This window comes from Alligator mississippiensis, chromosome 3 (genome assembly GCF_030867095.1).
Source record: "Alligator mississippiensis isolate rAllMis1 chromosome 3, rAllMis1, whole genome shotgun sequence".
Taxonomy (NCBI): Eukaryota; Metazoa; Chordata; order Crocodylia; family Alligatoridae; genus Alligator; species Alligator mississippiensis.
In genome coordinates, this window is record NC_081826.1 from 41364449 (window position 1) to 41381601 (window position 17153).

General features: G+C 44.8%; 1 protein-coding gene across 5 annotated transcripts in view; it reads right to left on the bottom strand.

Moving 5' to 3' along the window:
- Positions 1 to 73: 73 nt before the first annotated feature.
- CPQ (carboxypeptidase Q) overlaps positions 74 to 17153 on the bottom strand; it is a 390605-nt gene continuing 373525 nt past the window's right edge. For 4 of the 5 annotated variants that reach the window (XM_019495714.2, XM_019495720.2, XM_019495719.2 and 1 more), the window contains one exon: positions 74 to 606. In XM_019495714.2, the coding sequence (XP_019351259.1) occupies positions 561 to 606 (46 nt within the window). In that variant the 3' untranslated portion in view covers positions 74 to 560. The remainder of the gene's footprint in view (positions 607 to 17153) is intronic. The other variant, XM_059723860.1, reaches the window with a different exon arrangement.

The window sequence follows — 17153 nt, forward strand, 5'->3', positions numbered from 1 at the left end:
ACATCAGGAAGCTTTGTATAGGGTGAGCCAAGAAAGATACAGAGGATATGGAGGCAGACACAGGAAGCCAGGAAACTATTATGAGCTTTTATTGTTTGCAACAGAGTATTACAGCCTTTACTTTGGCTTCTTCGCCTTCACCCCACCATGATGCTGAACCACCCGTCTCCCTGAAATGCAGTGGCACCTTCCTGGATCTTCTGGCAGTCATAGGGCCCTGCTGTGACCCCGTAGACTTAGGGGGAACAGGCTTGTCTTGCACAGAGGCAAGACAAGCAGACTGACTTTTCCCTTCCAGGTGTTATAGGTATTTCTCCAAGGCCTACTTGAAAATGCCATTTGAACTGTGGAACTCAGCACTGGACTTGTCGACTGCATCTCTCCAATTCCTCATGGTGCCTTGCACTTCCTTTAGGATGGCATGGTCCTTATGCATGGAGTCATAAAGTTCATCCCGCAAGGCAGCTTCGCATTCTGCTCTGGCTACTGAGGACTCTAACAAAGCCTTGTGCAAGGTTTTGCAGATCCGTCTTTGCATGCTGCGGAAATTTCTGCAGTGCTCAGCTGAAGTGCGAGTGGGGCACCATTCCCAGCAGGTCATGACGGCTGATAAACAAAGAAAAATGCAATGGTTGGCTTCCCCCCAAGAGAAGGAAAGTACACACTCCCACCATGCAGTGCACAAAATCCCAACAGGCACAGAAACAGACCCTGAAAAACTGGGGCACTACTTGTACTGCCCAAAACTTATGAGTACTTGCTGCTCCTGGAGGAACACATCCATGGCTACCACTGCCTGTGCTAGCTGCAACAAATTAACTAAAGCAAACAATTAGCTATCAAAACCCTAATTAGCTATCCTTCACCACTACCAAAAGAACATGGCAACCGACCTACAGCAACACATGAATTCCCCCTCCCATCCGGCCACTCAAACCCAACCAACACGAAGCCAGGAGTTGCTCAGTGGTGGCAAGAGGCACATTAAAAGAGACTTAACAGGTCCAGCAGATGATGTTTCTTCCTGACCCCCTCACCTCCTCCAATTCATCATCTGTACTACTCTGTGGAATGGGTGTGGGCTAAGTGGCAATAACTCTAAGGTGACTGACGGTTCTTCCTGCAACTGGTTATCAGGAGGGAACACAGAGCAGTCTCGGAACAGTGGAGACATAGTTTCAACCTGAGGAGGGGCTGCTACCGCCACCACCTCCTCCTCCTCCTCTACTTCCAGCCCAACCCCGGTGGTGAAAGTGCAAAGTTGGAATCTCACCCACATCCTGGCACAGAATGATAGACAGCTTGTCATAGTAGGAGGCAAGTATGCGACCTGCCCTAGAATGAGAGTTAGCATCTTTTGCTCTGTAAAATGCTGAGCTGACGGACTTGATCTTGCACTGAACCTGGGTCCAGTCATGATTGTGCCCTTTCACCTGCATGCCTTTTGCGATCTTAACATAAACAGACTTATTCCTCCAACTCTCCAGCCTGTCTATGAGCCTTTGCTCCAACCAAATATAGATTAAGTCCTCCAGTTCTTCCTGGCTTCAGTTTGATCCATGGGCATTGGAGGTATCAGCCTCCTGGGCCATGGGCTCCATCATAGTGCTGGCCTTGGCTTTATGAGACATAGCAGGCAAAGCAGTTGGTGGTCAACAGCACAAGCACAAGTAATTTGTGAAAGGGGCTGGCAAATTTTTTTTTGGGGGGGTGCCTTTATACTCAGGCTGTGCTTGCAGGAGAGTCTGGGAAAATTCTAAGGATTTTGAAGTCATGACCTATGAGTATCAAAACACCCAAAGATGATGAAGCAGTTAACAACTAATCGTGTTGTCTACACATGGCCAAAGACCTGGTGATGGTCTTTGGTAAGGCCATTGTACTTTGGGATGGCTGCTCAATGGCTGGGAATGTTGGAAAAATCATCAATAACTGCCTGCTTGTGCAAAATAATGTTATTACAGAAGCACAGCACAGCCTTATGTTTCCCCAGAAACTGGCAAAAATTTTGAATAGGCAGGAGAGGAGTAGGCAAACTTATTTTTTTTTGTTTGCAAGCTTGATTACATCATAACACCAGTGGCTGCAAAGCTCCTGCAAGAGGCACAATGCCCTGGGACACTGGGGTGAAGTGTTGAAAAAGCAGCTACACCATGTGCGCACACAGTCCCTGCCACCCTGCTTGGCACAGACAGGTGAGAGGCCACTGCTGGGAGATGGGCAAAATGGAGGAGGATGAAGTATGCAACATGATGGAGGACGTGGAGCATGAGGAGGAGGAGGATGCATTGCTGAAATGTTGTTTTATGGTAGAATGCTGCAGGAAGTCTTCACCAGGAATACAACATTACAGTTTTCAGTGGCAAGTTGTGTGATTCCTGCTTAGCACAAACTAGAAGATACACGGCATACAGAAGGGAGCAAAGCAGTGAACAAGTTTGAATTAATTACTTCCGTGTGACGGCACGGCTTGCAATAGTACCCATATCCTCCCCCTTCTCGAAGCCGCATTTGTGCAAACATGAATGCTGTGTCATGCAAATAGAACTGCACTGCACCAGAAAAAAGGCGGATTTAAATTCTGCGGTGGTCTACATTAAATCCCATGTCGTGTACACATGTCCTAAAAGCTTACAAGCACTAGGAAGCAACAGAACTCCTTGAAGCACTAAGTGAGCTGGCTCTGTGGCTCTAGAGAGGTTTCTAAGATGTCTGATTGGGTGACAGAGAAAGAAAAAGTTTAAAAAAATGTTTTGGATCATAGAAGACACATGCTACCGTATTTATCAAAATCCAAGATGAGCTTGAATTTAAGATGAAATGTTATAATTTTCCATATATAGAATCTAATTAGTACATTTGTCCCTTCTACTGCTACAGCATGGAAAGCAATGGCAAGGGGCCAGACCCCCACCCTTTGCTCCTTTGCCCCTTCTACCCCCATGCCCGTGCCTGTCCACCACTCCCTGCCTCCTGCTTCCCCTGTTTCCCCCTCCACCCCTTGCCCCACCCCATGCCTGTGCTCCCCCTCCATGCCCACACCCCCCTTACCTTCTGGCCCAGCACAATCCTGGCCCAGCGCTAGCTCAGCCCTGGCCAGGGAGAAGTGGTACCAGCTCGTAAGTTGGGCTGGGTCAGGGCTGGAGGGACCACAGCCAAAGCAGAAGTGGTGGGGGGAGGAGGCAGTTGGGGGGAGGGGAGTAGGGTGGGGGGGCAAGCTGAAGTCCCCCTGCATCATGCACACCTTGCCATCTCCCCATGCTCTCCCAGCTGTGTGTACCCTCCCACACCAAATGAGCCATTCCAGCCTGGGGCAGGTGGAGGGTCAGCTCCAGTTTCAGCTCCAAGTCCTGGACTAAAGCCAGAGCTGAGCTGCCACCTGCCCCAGGCTTGTACTAGAATCCAAGATGAGGCTTTTTCCCCTTTCACACTGATTGGGGGGTGAGGAAGGGAAGGAACTAATTTTAGATTTGAGTCAATATGGTATATGTTTCTCAAAATATAAATAATTATTTTCTGGATGTATGACCTTATATGAAAAGCAACTAAATATCATTCTGTTAAAAGATAAGAAAGAACATGTTAGTTTTGAAATTCTTTGTGAAATTGTCTTTTTTGCTTATTCTACACAAAACCTTTAATGTGGGTTGAATCCATTCACAGCTCTGACATGTACATCAGTGCCAATTCAGCTTACAAAATGGATTCTGCTGTCAAACCTATCTTCCTGTCCCAGTACAACTTGTTCTTTCACATGAGCCCTATGCTACCTGACAGACTTCAGGATTGCTGGCATAAGTCAGCCTGCCAGAATTTCCTGCTAGCAGCCCGTTCAGTGTCATACAAAGGTCTAGCATTTATGTCATGAAATATAAAAGATGGTTCAAATGATGTGAAATTACAAGCAATGTTCAGTCTTGAAATTCCTAAGCTAAGCTGAACTAATTTTACTAGTTGCCTTGCCTAGATAGTAGAGAGATAGGTTCTAGTCATCTTGTCACTTGCTGAAGAAACTTACAATGTTATTTCACTCTTTTATAAATCAAACTGATACAAGAGCTACTAACCTTGAAACAGGGATCTTTGGTACTCAGAACTTGAAACTTAAGAGGTTTTTAAAACCTCTCACAGCTCTGCTCTGTTTTCTGCATACTGTGCTATCATAGATAAGGATTTTTTCCCCCCTCCAACTATATTTCTAAATACCCCCCCACCCCCGCAATTTAAAGTATGTTAAATTTGCAAAGTCAAGCACTAAAAAACTGGGAAACACGAATAAAGTTTTTCATGCAACTTTAGCCCAGCATAATCTTTAAATCTATGATCCCATAATATTTGTTCCACAGGCCCCTAAATTTAGTGAGCACACAGGACTCCTTGGAGACAAATCAGTGCAGGGTGCACCTACATGTGCCCCATATGGCACCGTTGTTACTGAATCATCATTTAGTAATTCCTAATAGAAGTACTAAAAGACCATTCAGAAACAGCTGTGTGGTGGTGCAGTTATTTTTAGCCACTACTTCTCTGTACCGATGTGTTATAGCGAGGGAGTGCGTCACAACAGTGATGTAACTGTGGCATCAGAGTTTTTGCCCACCAATGCCACATCACTGTAGCACATTGCTATGGCAACATAGCTTCTCATTGGGCACGTCCAGATGAGTGCAGTTGTGCAGTATGTGGTGCTGCAAACATGTTCTCCTCCTGTGGTCTCCACACTGCAAGGGCACACTGCCCAAGCATGCGCTGTGCCAGGGTTATTTTTCACAGGTTTTTTTACTTCTTGGGGGGAAAAAAAAAACGTGGGGAAAAAAAATGGAGCAATGTGCACTTGGCCAGTGAGTGCTGCTGAAAAGCAAAGCCAGGCTGCCCAGAGCTGTGCTACGGCTGCCGGCCAGGCTCCATGTGGCAGAATTGCTGCAGCTGCAGCCCTGGAGGCCTCCAGGACCCCAGGTAAGGCTGCTGGAGGCCAGCCTTCCCTACCCTACCCATGGTAACTTGCCACACACCAAAACGAGCATGGCACAGGTGTTTTCCAGGGACAAGTAGCGGTGGTGGAACGAAATGTCCATGCACATCTGGATGTATCTATTGTGTCATAAAGGAGACTGTTTCTAAAACTCCTTATTTTTTGTAACAGAGAGAGGGAGTTTAGTTAAAGAGGCACTGACACAGAAAAGATGGTGAGGAAGTTGAATGCTGCCCGGGGGAGTTTACAGTCTCTTCCACAGAATTCCTGTGTGATTCTGGGAAAGGCATGTAAACCAGTATGTTCACAGCTAGGCACTAATTGTGTGTTATTTATTTTCTAAGTGCCCAGTTTGAAAACTTGTGTGATCTGCAGAGGTGCTCAGTAGGGCTGTGCAAAATGGCACCGTTCTGTTTCGACTTGCCTTTTGATGGAACAGCATTTTGTTTTGAATTTCATTTCAATTCAAAACCGCTGTTCCGTTTGGTTTCATTGAAACAGTTTCACCGTTTCGACAGTGTTTCGCCGTTTCACCCATAGGCTATAATGGGGAAGTACAAAACAGCCTATAACTTTGTCATTGCTGGCCTGATTTGGATGGAACTTGCAGGAATGATAGCCCCTTCTGAGTATATAAAGCCCGCCAAGTGTCAAGGAGGTAGGTACAGGGGTTTCAGGGAAACTGCACCTCAAAGCCTTGAAACCAAAAAATTCACATCACATGTATGTGTTAAGCCACAGGAGGGTCAAAACTGCAGGCATGCTAGCCCCTGCTGAGGCCACAAAGCCTGCCAAGTTTCAAGGAGATAGGTGCAGGGGTTTTGGGGAAACTGCACCTTAAGCTGCCGACAAGCAAAACTCGTGACATGGGTGGCACTGTGTGTGTTAAGGTGCAACAAGGTGAAAACTGCAGGCATGCTAGCCCCTGCTGAGACCATGAAGCTTTCAAGGAGATAGGTGCAGGGGGGGGTCTGGGTTCTGGGGCCCTGTGCCTCTAGCTGCTGACAGGCAAAACTCACGACATGGGTGGGTGACTGTGCGCGTGTTAAGCTGTACCGTCACTCAACCAACACCAAGGCAGAAAGCGGGCAGTTCAAACAATGCTGCCTTTTATGCAGTTTTTCCATCCCTCCCCCAGAGCACTGGGTTGGAAGGGACCTCAGGAAAGGATGACAGTCACTGGCCAGCTACGCAGTCAATAATGGGAGCATTATTCTTCCCCCACCTTCCCCCTCCCTCTCCTTACTTTAGTTTCTGTTTCTCTGCAGGCAAGCCCAGCTTCAGCTTTGAAACTCGAAATGTTTTGAAAATTTCAGAACATTTCAACTTGCTTTATTTCGTTTCGAGGCTGTTTCAAAGTTCTCTCTTTCGTTGTCATTTCGTTGTTTCGAGCTCAAAATGAGTTGAAACAGTGTCAAAACAAAACTGCTGGTGAAATTTCACACAGCCCTAGTGCTAAGCATTCACAGCTGGAATTAAAGTCAATAGGAGCTGTTGTAAACAAAAAGAAGTGTTATATAATGCCAAGTAGTCTGAAAAATCTGATCCTAGGTGTTTCCAGTTAGGCACCCAAAATTATCAAATTTCAATTTTTCTATGCCTCAGTTCCCCATTTCACCCCCTCTCTTCACAGGGGTGTTGTGAAGATAAGCTAACATATTTAGTAAGAGTTTTGATAGTACAGTGGTAAGCAGTAGAACAAGCAGTTGCTGTACCCTGCGTGCCAGCGCTGCCCTGAGTACCCCTTCCTAATTATGCTACTGATAAGCAGCACAGAAAAGAATATTATGAATTCTTTGAATTCATGTCTATATATCATGGTTTGAACAGTGTGTAGTAAATAAAACCCAGTGCCTAACATTTAAGTATCAGGTAAAACAAAATACCGAATAGCTGCTCACTCAGTGAATACTGTCTGTCTTTTGCACTGAATAAGGTAGGGTTCCTGTGGAAATAAATATCAGGCAATCATTTAATTAAAGATTTTACCATAATAGATAGACACAAGGGAAATGAATTAAGATTGCATGGACCACTGTCATTCTGCCGTTGCCTGGCTTTTTGACCATTTGACTTGGCAACTGTAATTCTTTGAATGTGTATTTTTGTGTGTAACAAAACATACAATGTAATCTAGAGGGACATTCTGAGACAAAGTTAGTTCTCTTCATCATTTAAAACATAGAACATAATCCTTTAAAAAATCTAGATTGTAGGGATTTCATCCTCACCTTAAAAATATACTAAAGCTTAAAAAGCCATGCCACACGATCAGGAACATGGTTTCCCTGGTCACTTTGTGAGTCCCTCTGTCCCCCTAACCATACATTTACAATTAGGTGCTACAGCACATACCTCTAATTCAATCCTTCCCCAACTTGCTGAAAATGGTCAGCCCTGAAAGTATAGACTAGGGTTTTTAAGTGCCTTGTTCAGTCCTACACACAGCATTTAGAACTGAAGTTTTTGACTCAGTCCCTTGCCAGTTCCTCCTGTGGAATGGCACATGGCTGCACTGCCCAAACAGGAGACCATCACTCAAGCACAGAGAAAAAAATAAATGAGGGATTGGGAAAACTTCAATTCCCCCTCTCATCTCTTCCCCTCCGCCCCCCATATATAAATAGCAGAATGGAATCAGGCCAGAGCTTGATTTTTTTTTTATAGGATTGAGGCACTGATATTGGTGGTAATGGGAATGGACGGTTAAGCCCCCTGCTCTTGATTCTTGAAAACAGTAGAACTGTATGTTACTGAAATCTGCTTCAGTTTAGATTAAGCAGGAAACTGTATGTTGATGTTTTCGATGTTTCTTAACTCTGAAGTTTTCTAGTGCACTGAAATATTTGTGTCTTGAGAAATGAGGTTCAGTGCCCCTGCTAGTTTCTCACACTGCTTAAACACCCACAAGGGGTTCTCATGAATGGTCACCTAAAAGGTAGGCAGGACTGTGTGGAGGCCATAAATACTTTGAAATGGTTGTATTATTTTATTGGATTACTGTAAAAGCCTAAATATGAGCTTTCTACAGGATGCTTCAGTGTAATTACATGTTAGAAGACACTCAAATGTCTATGGTAGCGTAGCTATGAACTCAATCAATCATTCATAAGCAGGCAACAGTATCACTTTGTTGTCTCTTTTTTGCATAGACTCACTGAACAAAGCAGTAAACTGGAGTTTTAAGCTGCCAGTGAACACTGGTCTATTTAAGGGCCCTTATGACAGAATCTGAACAAAGGATTAATATAATTCTGACAAATCATATTTGAAAATATATTTATTCTGTCAGATTTCATAAGAGGTAGCTATTTCTCCATTCAAGCTGAATGATAGCATTCAGCTTGCATACTTACTTATCTTGACAGCTAACAAGATAAATATGTCAGCATGTGATTTACCAAATACTTTCCCATGGAATTCAGATAGAAGTTGCCAATGGAGTTAATTTTCAAGAGTAGGATTGTGGTATTTTAAAAAACCCCACACAAAACAAAAACAAGAAAACAAAGCTATAAACCAAGTTTTCACCTACTGTGGCCAACATTTGTACTCAATGGTGGATTAATCTCTGCACCCCCATGACATTCTCTGCTGTCCCATTTAGAAAGTTTAAGATGCCCCACATTTCTTATAAAGAATACTTACAAATGAAAGAATGGCTATTCATGTTAGTTCAATAGATGCCAGGGGCTAGACAATGCTTATTAGATCCTTGGCAGCAGGAAAGTCAAAGGACACTATTGCTGGGCCAACATTTTATTTACCTTTTATTATAGTGTATTTCTTCATGGAAATGGCTTTTGTGATCTTTACCATAGTGGTTGTTATTTATAAATTAGGAACAGCCCAGTGTCCTTTAAGATGAAAGGAATCAAAAGATGAGGGTAGAAAAGGTGCAGAACAACAGACTGAAGAGAATCCTTCAGAGAATAACCTGACTGAGTACCAAATACATTTGTTACATTTTTATAAGTTATAAATAAAATAACTTTTTGGATCCTTTAACAAGAATAGGAAGAGATAAAGACTTCAAAGTCTTAGATAAATCTTTCTTTTTACAACATATGTTACCTATTAAGATTACTTCCTCCATAATTTTACTTGGATTCCATCTCCCCCCCCCCCCCCCCTTTTGGTATCATACTGTTGAATTAATTTTGGAAGAGCTTTTATCTTGGAGGCCCAATCCATGAGGCTGTTAACATCAGTGAATAACATCCATTATCATTAGTAGGCATGGCTAGGATGATCTAGTTGAGGATGGTCCTGTTTTGAGTAGGGGGCTGGACTAAATGACCTCCTGAGGTCTGTTCCAATCCTAATTTTCTACGATTCTATAATTATTTAATCCAGCACTGAAATGCAGTCACCTGTGGAGTAAAATGTAATGACATAATGCAGACAAACGAACAGGGAAGGACAGGAAGTTAGGACTACTGTAGGCAAGAGAAATTACCCAGGGAATCTAGGCAGAATTATCCAGCAAGAATTTGACCAGGACATTATGGCTAACAACTTTCTACCTGTTAAAAAAGAAGAGGTTATTAAAATCATATAAAGCTCTCACAAAAAAGTCACCACCACTTGTCAATTCAATTCTTTCTGTGACTGGTATTGACCAAGTCAATAGCCTTTATTTGCTATTAAGCTTGTGGTTTCATTTTGGTCCCTGGATAGGTATCCGTATCAGTTATGACTAGGACAACCTTTAAAAATGGGCGAAAAAAACTGACACAAATGTACGCTGAGCACCAGTGGGCATGAGAAAGTAAAGACTGTGCTGTATCCAATTTAAAATGAAAGGCATAGAGCCTGCCCAGAGCCTACACTTGAGTATATTTCCAAAAGGCCTGGCACTTAATTTTGCCATTTCCCTGGAGAGACCAAGGATTAAATGGGCATGCAGAGCATCCTAACTTTCCCCCTGGAAACAGGTTCACTAGGCCGAGGTAAAACAATATAGGTGGTCACATCTGTTTTAAAGTGTCATAAATAAGTCCCCAATCAGAGTTAAATGCTCCTGACACAATGGGCCGAGCAAGCTGTTTTACCCCCCCCCCTTTTTTGTTTGGGCCACCTGATATGGGCATACCCTATGTCATATTTCCGAGTACTTCGGTGGAAGGTTCTAGAAGTTAGCACCTAATGCTAGGTCTTTATAATAGTAAGGAAAAGTTCCGCCTTGTTATGTAAATATGTGCAACATTATTGGCCGGATGTAAATTATTCTGTAAAGATGGCTAGCTATTGGCCCGCTAGCCATATATAAGGTTACCCAGTTTCCTCCCAAGGTGAAGACCTCTGCGACGACCTCCGAGCTCGCTGCCTGGAGATCTGAGAGATCACCTTTAGAGGTTCATTGAGAGACTGATCATCTTTCAGCGTCTCCCCGTCGCTGAAAAATATCTGACGTACCCTATCCCGATTGCTAGCTCGTTGCATTGCGAACTCGTCCGTTCCTCCGTTCGATTGTCGTTCCTGTTACCTGTTGAGTTATTTGTATTCTACGTTCGTCTCATTTTCTGTAACAAGCAAGCGTCATTCACCTACACCAGAACCATCTAAGGGCGTAAGTAAAATCTCTTTGGAACCATTAAGCTGTCCTGCCTCTCCATCCACACGCCTGCCCAACCGATCCCGTTTTGCTTAACAAACCCCGATTTCTGGCCCGGCTGGTTCAGCTCCCAGGACATGGCGACGAGGATGGGATCACAAGGCAATGTTGTGGTGGAGATGGATTTGATTAAGTGCTGCCCCTGGCGCACCGGGGGGCGCCGCGTGGACAACGCGGAGGAGTTATGGGCACACATCGCTTACCATCGGGCAGCTGGAGGAGAAGGAGAGAACCTCCTCGCCGGTTATTTTTCAGTCAGGGGAGAAGGGCCGATTACCAAAGAATGGAAGGTAAACGTGACCCCTGCAGCGTTCGGCTGTGTCATGGCCAACGATCAGATCCGCTTTAGGCCTATGGACATGGTATCATCCCTGTCTTTAGCGGAGGCCAAGGTAAAGAAGGAGGGAGGCCCGACCCCTGCCCAAGATTTTGCCCATTGCATGAGATATCTGAGGGAGGGAGGAGAACCCACCCCACCGGACTGATTCAATTGTCCAGTCCTGGCACCCGGATCGCGAGGCCAAGAACTTCTAGGCCAGCTCCGGGAAGGCCTGGAAACTGAGGGTTGCCACACGGCGAGATGGTCTGGGCCAAAGTGGAATAAAGGCCAGATGATAAATGTGTTGTTTTGTTTTGTGGTGGGTCTGCTGAGAGAGAATGCGAACCTAGAAGCACAGCTGCACACCATGGGTAAGGAGTTCATGGAGCAGTCTGCAAGAGGCTCCGAGCAGCCGTTACAAGATGGCGGCTGTGAAAATAAAAAAGACCGCGAAAATGAGGGACAGCCCATGGGGTGTGGTTAGCTACATCACCATCCCTAGCTCCACCCCATGATGTAATGCCAACACTGGGACCACCCACTGAGGCGACGTCATCAGAGCGTCCCCCTCCCTACGAGGGAGACAAATTGTATCCATCGCTCCCAGCTGAGGGAGAGCAACTGTATCCAATGACCTCAGCTGAAAGGAAGAGATTGTATCCAATGCTCCCAGCTGAGGGAGAAGAATTGTATCCAGCACTTCCAGCTAAAGAAGAGAAGCTGCCTTTAACCACAGCTTACCCAATAGCTCTAAGGAAACATATTGCAGATGCACAAGGTAATACTGGTACTACTGTTACCTATCCAACATGCAACCGACAAGAAATGCAGGAGCTGTGCCGAGAGTCGAAGATAAAAAGTGAAGAAACCCTAGCCATGTGGATAGGATGGCTAGTTGTGGAATATGGGTCAGAAGCATTAGATAGAGATGAAGCAAGTGCTCTAACTAGACAGGCTGCCTGGACTGGAGGGCACGCCACTGATTTAAACATAGTTATGGAAAACACTCTTTGGCCCATACCACTTCCAGCACTCGTGGTGGAACAAGTCTCATGTGTGGCATGAAGGGTGTCCACCAAATACAAGTGCAGAACAGCTTCTTCTAGCTATTATAGGAGTATCTTATTTATCATGGAATCCCAGAATACATAAATTGGGATTGAAACCAGAATGTTATAAGGCAAAATGGGCTCATCGTTACTTGAGGGACCCAGGAGCAGTCCCAGCGACCCTAGAAGCTATAGACACCTGCGTGGAAGTATATGGAGGGATAGAAACTATCACGCTTAGACTATTCCTAAACCCAATGGTGGGACAACCAGCGGGAAACTTCCTGAGCCATCTCCCGCGATTGCAGGCCCTGATGAATAAAGGCGAGAAGATTTTCCCTGAGACGAAAGATTTACGCTCATCACATCCAATTGAGACATCGAAGCCAAAGTATCAAGAATCCAATATACAACAAGGATCAAACCAATTGCCAGTGAGAACACCTGAAGAAAGGGCAATGTTTGGATTTTTGCTCTATCATACCAAACTTACAAAACAGCAACTGCGCACCCTTGGAGATGAAGGCCAACGCCACCTTGCCGAAATGATGGGGTTCCAATTTAGGGAGAAGTAAAAAAACGATTAGCAGCTGTCGACTCCGCCGGCGGCCCCACCCATTACCCAGATTCAGCTGACCCCTGACCCTACGCTGACTTCATCGTACAGCACCCGAGAGATCCAAATAATCAGAAACGAGTGTTCTTCCTTCTAGACACCGGATCACAAGTCAACGTAGTTACCAAAGCCACCCCATACATGTTGACGTCGAAAACCATCCAAGTCCAAGGACTCAACGCCATGGCAACGACCTTCAAAGTTAGAATTATAATTTGTGGAATGGTACTAGAAGCAGTATTAGGAAATATTAATATCTTGGGTATTCCAGAAATAAGAAAGCTAAATCTCAAGGAATGAGTTTTACAAGCGCTTCCTATTACCATATCGAAGGCGGAATGGCATAAACCAGAACTTCACAATTCTTCCGTCTGGCGATACCGTCTGATTCCAACAAAGAACGCCCTTAAAAGATCTCTTACTAGTCTTCTACAATGACTCAAGGAACAGGGTTGTATTAAGCGAGTAACAATGAGTACTTACCTGTCTCCAGGATGGGGAGTAGCCAAACCAGGTACATCTAACGAAGCCCGTTTAGTTGTAGATTACCGAGAAGTTAATAAACGATGCCAACCACTAGCACAACCCACTCCATCAACTTTACCGCAATGTATACTAGAAATGGCGCAGTACCAAGCACACCCGTGGGTCGGAGTAACATTAGATCTTAAAAACATGTTTTTCTCTATCCCACTCACCAACCCTGAAGGAGTCCTGAATATGCGCGTTGAAGGGATAATGTATCAATGGACTGTTTGCCCACAGGGATATTGGAATTCCCCAGCACTAGCTACCGGTGCTATCAATCGTACCCTGGAAGCATTTGCAGCAACGAACAGGGACTTACAGAATGAGGAATGTAACATTTGGAATTACATTGATGATATCGCTATCATGGGTCGAAACACTGAGGTCATCCGAGAGATTGCTACCCGTCTCGTCAACCACCTCCAACAGGCCGGATGGACCGTGAATTTAAATAAATCACACCTACATCCCACCGCAAATATTACATTCTTGGGGACCACTTTCGAAGGCACCACTAGACACGGCACAACTTATAGAAGTCCAGACTTAGAACCTTTAACACGACCTCTTCCAATGGACAAAAGATCACTTCAACGACTCCCGGGTCATCTCAACTGGTATCGGCAGTACATTCTACCTTTACACTTACCTATTGTAGCAAAGTTACAGCGTCAAATCCGAGAGAAGACTCGAAAGTCCACGCCACGGACGACAAAAGATGATGATCATCTCCGACGTCTCTTGGACACTATTAGAACCACCTCACTTGTCGCTATTAATTTAGACGAACCTTTAGTCACTACCCTAGGATATACTGACACCCACGTGTGGGCCACGGCACATAATAGTCATGACGAGATCATCTTCACTGCGCATAAGACCCTGCAAGCTACACAGAATCATTACGGACATCTAGCGAAGGTCCTTCTTGCAGGCCAACTAGCCGAATCACTGTCATCAGGTCACAGGACCCTTCAAGCTCCTCTAGCCACTTTAATACCATCAATGGACCCAGAAAGAATCGACCCCCACTTCCAAGGGGAACCCAGAACGTGGAACACACTAGTCGTTAATCATCAGTATCATTGGCACTGTTGGAAGCATGAAGACGCGACACTCATCCCGGATTTAGACGAAAACCGTACACCTACTTTATATGGAACCACAGACCCTGCATGGATTGGATCAGACAGCACCTCTCGAGAAGGGGGAGGATATGGGTACTACTGCAAGCCGTGCCGTCACACGGAAGTAATTAATTCAATCCCAAAAGAGAGTTCCCTTCAACTTTGTGAACTCCTAGAATTTAAAGCAGCCGTACAACACTGTCTTGATCATCACGATAATACGCTCCCCGTTTCAGTTATAGCGATCGACTCCCTGTACATTTATAAGATCGTAACAGGCACAGCAAAAGAAACAGAAAATCGATCAGTGTGGCAAGATATTTGGGGAGCGATCTCCACATTCGTAACACCGCCATTGGTGAAACATACGCGTTCACATAGGCTTGATACTGATCCAGTACATGAAATCACTGATAAATTACTAGAGGACCCTTCACGACGTGATGTAGTACTGCTGGTCTCGATTCCAGGATCGTCCTCCGAAGCTGATCCATTCTTAATATGGCTCCATGAACACTGGGGGCATCCCAGACCTCAAGCCAGTTATCAAAGATGGAAACTTAAAACCCAAGGATCTAGTTCTTTTGGTCAGTATGCATCCCAAGCTAACTGGAAGCGAGTCGCTAAGAGTTGCGAGGCCTGAGCAAAAGAGAAATGTCATCGGACGAGTCACAAAATCGGAGCATTAAACCCAGAAAACTTCTTTCCAGGGAAGACGTGGCAAGTAGATTTATTAGGACCACTGCCAGGAGCGAAACCACTGAATAAGGGACTGGTCATAGTTGATCTAGGAACCCGGCAATTACAAGTTGTTCCTTTGCGGAAAAGTAATGCTGTTGCTGTCATCACTGCGTTAACTGCTGCCTTTGTGACGTGGAAGACACCCCAAGAAATCCAATCTGATAGAGGACCTCCGTTTAATTCTAACACGATAGATAAATTCGCCAGACTTCATGATATTAAATGGCATCTTCATCTTCCGTACCACCCACAGTCAAATGGTGTCGTAGAAAGGCATATTGGTCTGTACAAGGAACAATTACGTCTCAGAGGCAGAGGGACGTATAAGAATTGGACCAAGCATAACCATGATGTCCTAATTTCCCTAAATATGTCAAAGCCTTTATGGGACGAGTCTACATCCCAAAAACCCTCGCCGTGGGAACCAAGGTTTCAGTTGGACGAACTAGTATGGGTTACCATACCACACCCGCATCAATCGCATCCACTGGTTCATAAAGGAACAGTTCGTCAATCTGAACCATATCCGAACACCTATTCTGTTTGGCTAGAAGAAAAGCCTGATCGTCCTCTTATCATAGCCCACCATAATTTGCTGACTCGGCGAGCTTTACAGACGAATGTTCCAAGTAACTAATACTGTTAAAAGTCTTGTCTCCCACAGGTCCCTAGGTAAACGAACCGACAACTGATCCTGAGATAGAGAAGAAAAGGAGAACATCACCGAAGACACAAGAGCCAGTGTGTCACGCTGCTATGCTGAGATTCAGAGCATGAGACAACCATCGACGCAGAGAGAGAGAGAGAGCGATGCCTTACAACATTTTCGCGCTTGGGCTTTTATTAGCTAACCCAATTTTAATTACTTTATCTGATGTAGAAGATCCTACAACTGATAACACTGTTTTAGCAATGTTGTCAAGTTGGGCTGAAGCCATAGGTGACCAAGCAGAGAGAGATGGTCTCACGGCCTGTTTACGTCCTCCTCTTTCAGTTGTTGACCCTGTCTTTACTCCCTATCTGATTCCTTTGAATGTTACCGAATGGTTTAATGTTAGATCTAAAGAATCGTGTACTTCTATTAATATTACGAGGAGTAATCTGTGGATGACTACCAGTTACAGTTGGCCACAAAATTTCTCTTTAGCCCACTTCGACACAACCGAGAAGTTTTGTCATGTAAATTATAGCCCATTAACAGACGATGGCGATCAAACCAGTACACCAGTATCCGAACCAATAGCATGTGCCAGAATCCCATGGGGAATTAACCCCCAAGGTACAGATTGGTCCAAGCCAGATAGTTCACTGACCTGGGACCCGCAGTCTATTAGTCCTCCCTGGTACCTTCCGCTCCCACCTTGCGCTACTTGTCCTCACCCAAAGAAGAAACCCTTAGTTACCCCGTCACCTTTCATACAACCCCCATCTAAAGTTGTATGGGACACATCTTTAGAGGTAAATGTGCTCAGTAGTCGAGTTTGTTATTCTTTTTATTATCCTATTTTACGTGCGGCACTACTGAGTTGTGCATGTCATAATAAAAGCCTCCGGATCCCGAATCGTGCTTGGCTAGCCCACGCGTTTTCAGGCAACTGTGAACAATTAGCTACCCCTGCCCCGATGGGTATGTTGTGGGCCTGTACAGATGGTCATTTATATACGACTCTGCCCGCGATACTTTCGAAAGTACAATGTTTCTTAACTTCAGTAATGCTCTGTCCACCTTTGAGCGCTGATACTGCTTACCCGATTAGCCCAACTATGCTTCGTCGCCCTAAAAGACGTACCCCGGTCTAGAATTCACTCACGGGCTCAGAGCGTGTAAGCAAATTTTTCCAATGGGGATTCGAGGGTACTTTCGGATGGGCAGGAATGAGCATTGGGAAAGCACAAGTGGCAATAGCACAATTAGCCGAGCAAGTTGAGCGATTAGCTAACAATACTGCTCTAGGATTTTCTTTGGTGAACCAACAATTACAAGCTACATCGCATATGACGAAGCAAAACAGGTTAGCCCTTGATGCTATATTAATACAACAAGGAGGACTATGTCAGTACCTTAATTCGTCTAAGACCCATTGCTCTATTAGTATTCCAAACGTTTCCATGCCTTTAGAGGAACAAGTAGCCATAATGAGAAAAATTGCTACGAATACGAATAAGATCGCTCAACTAGGAAAG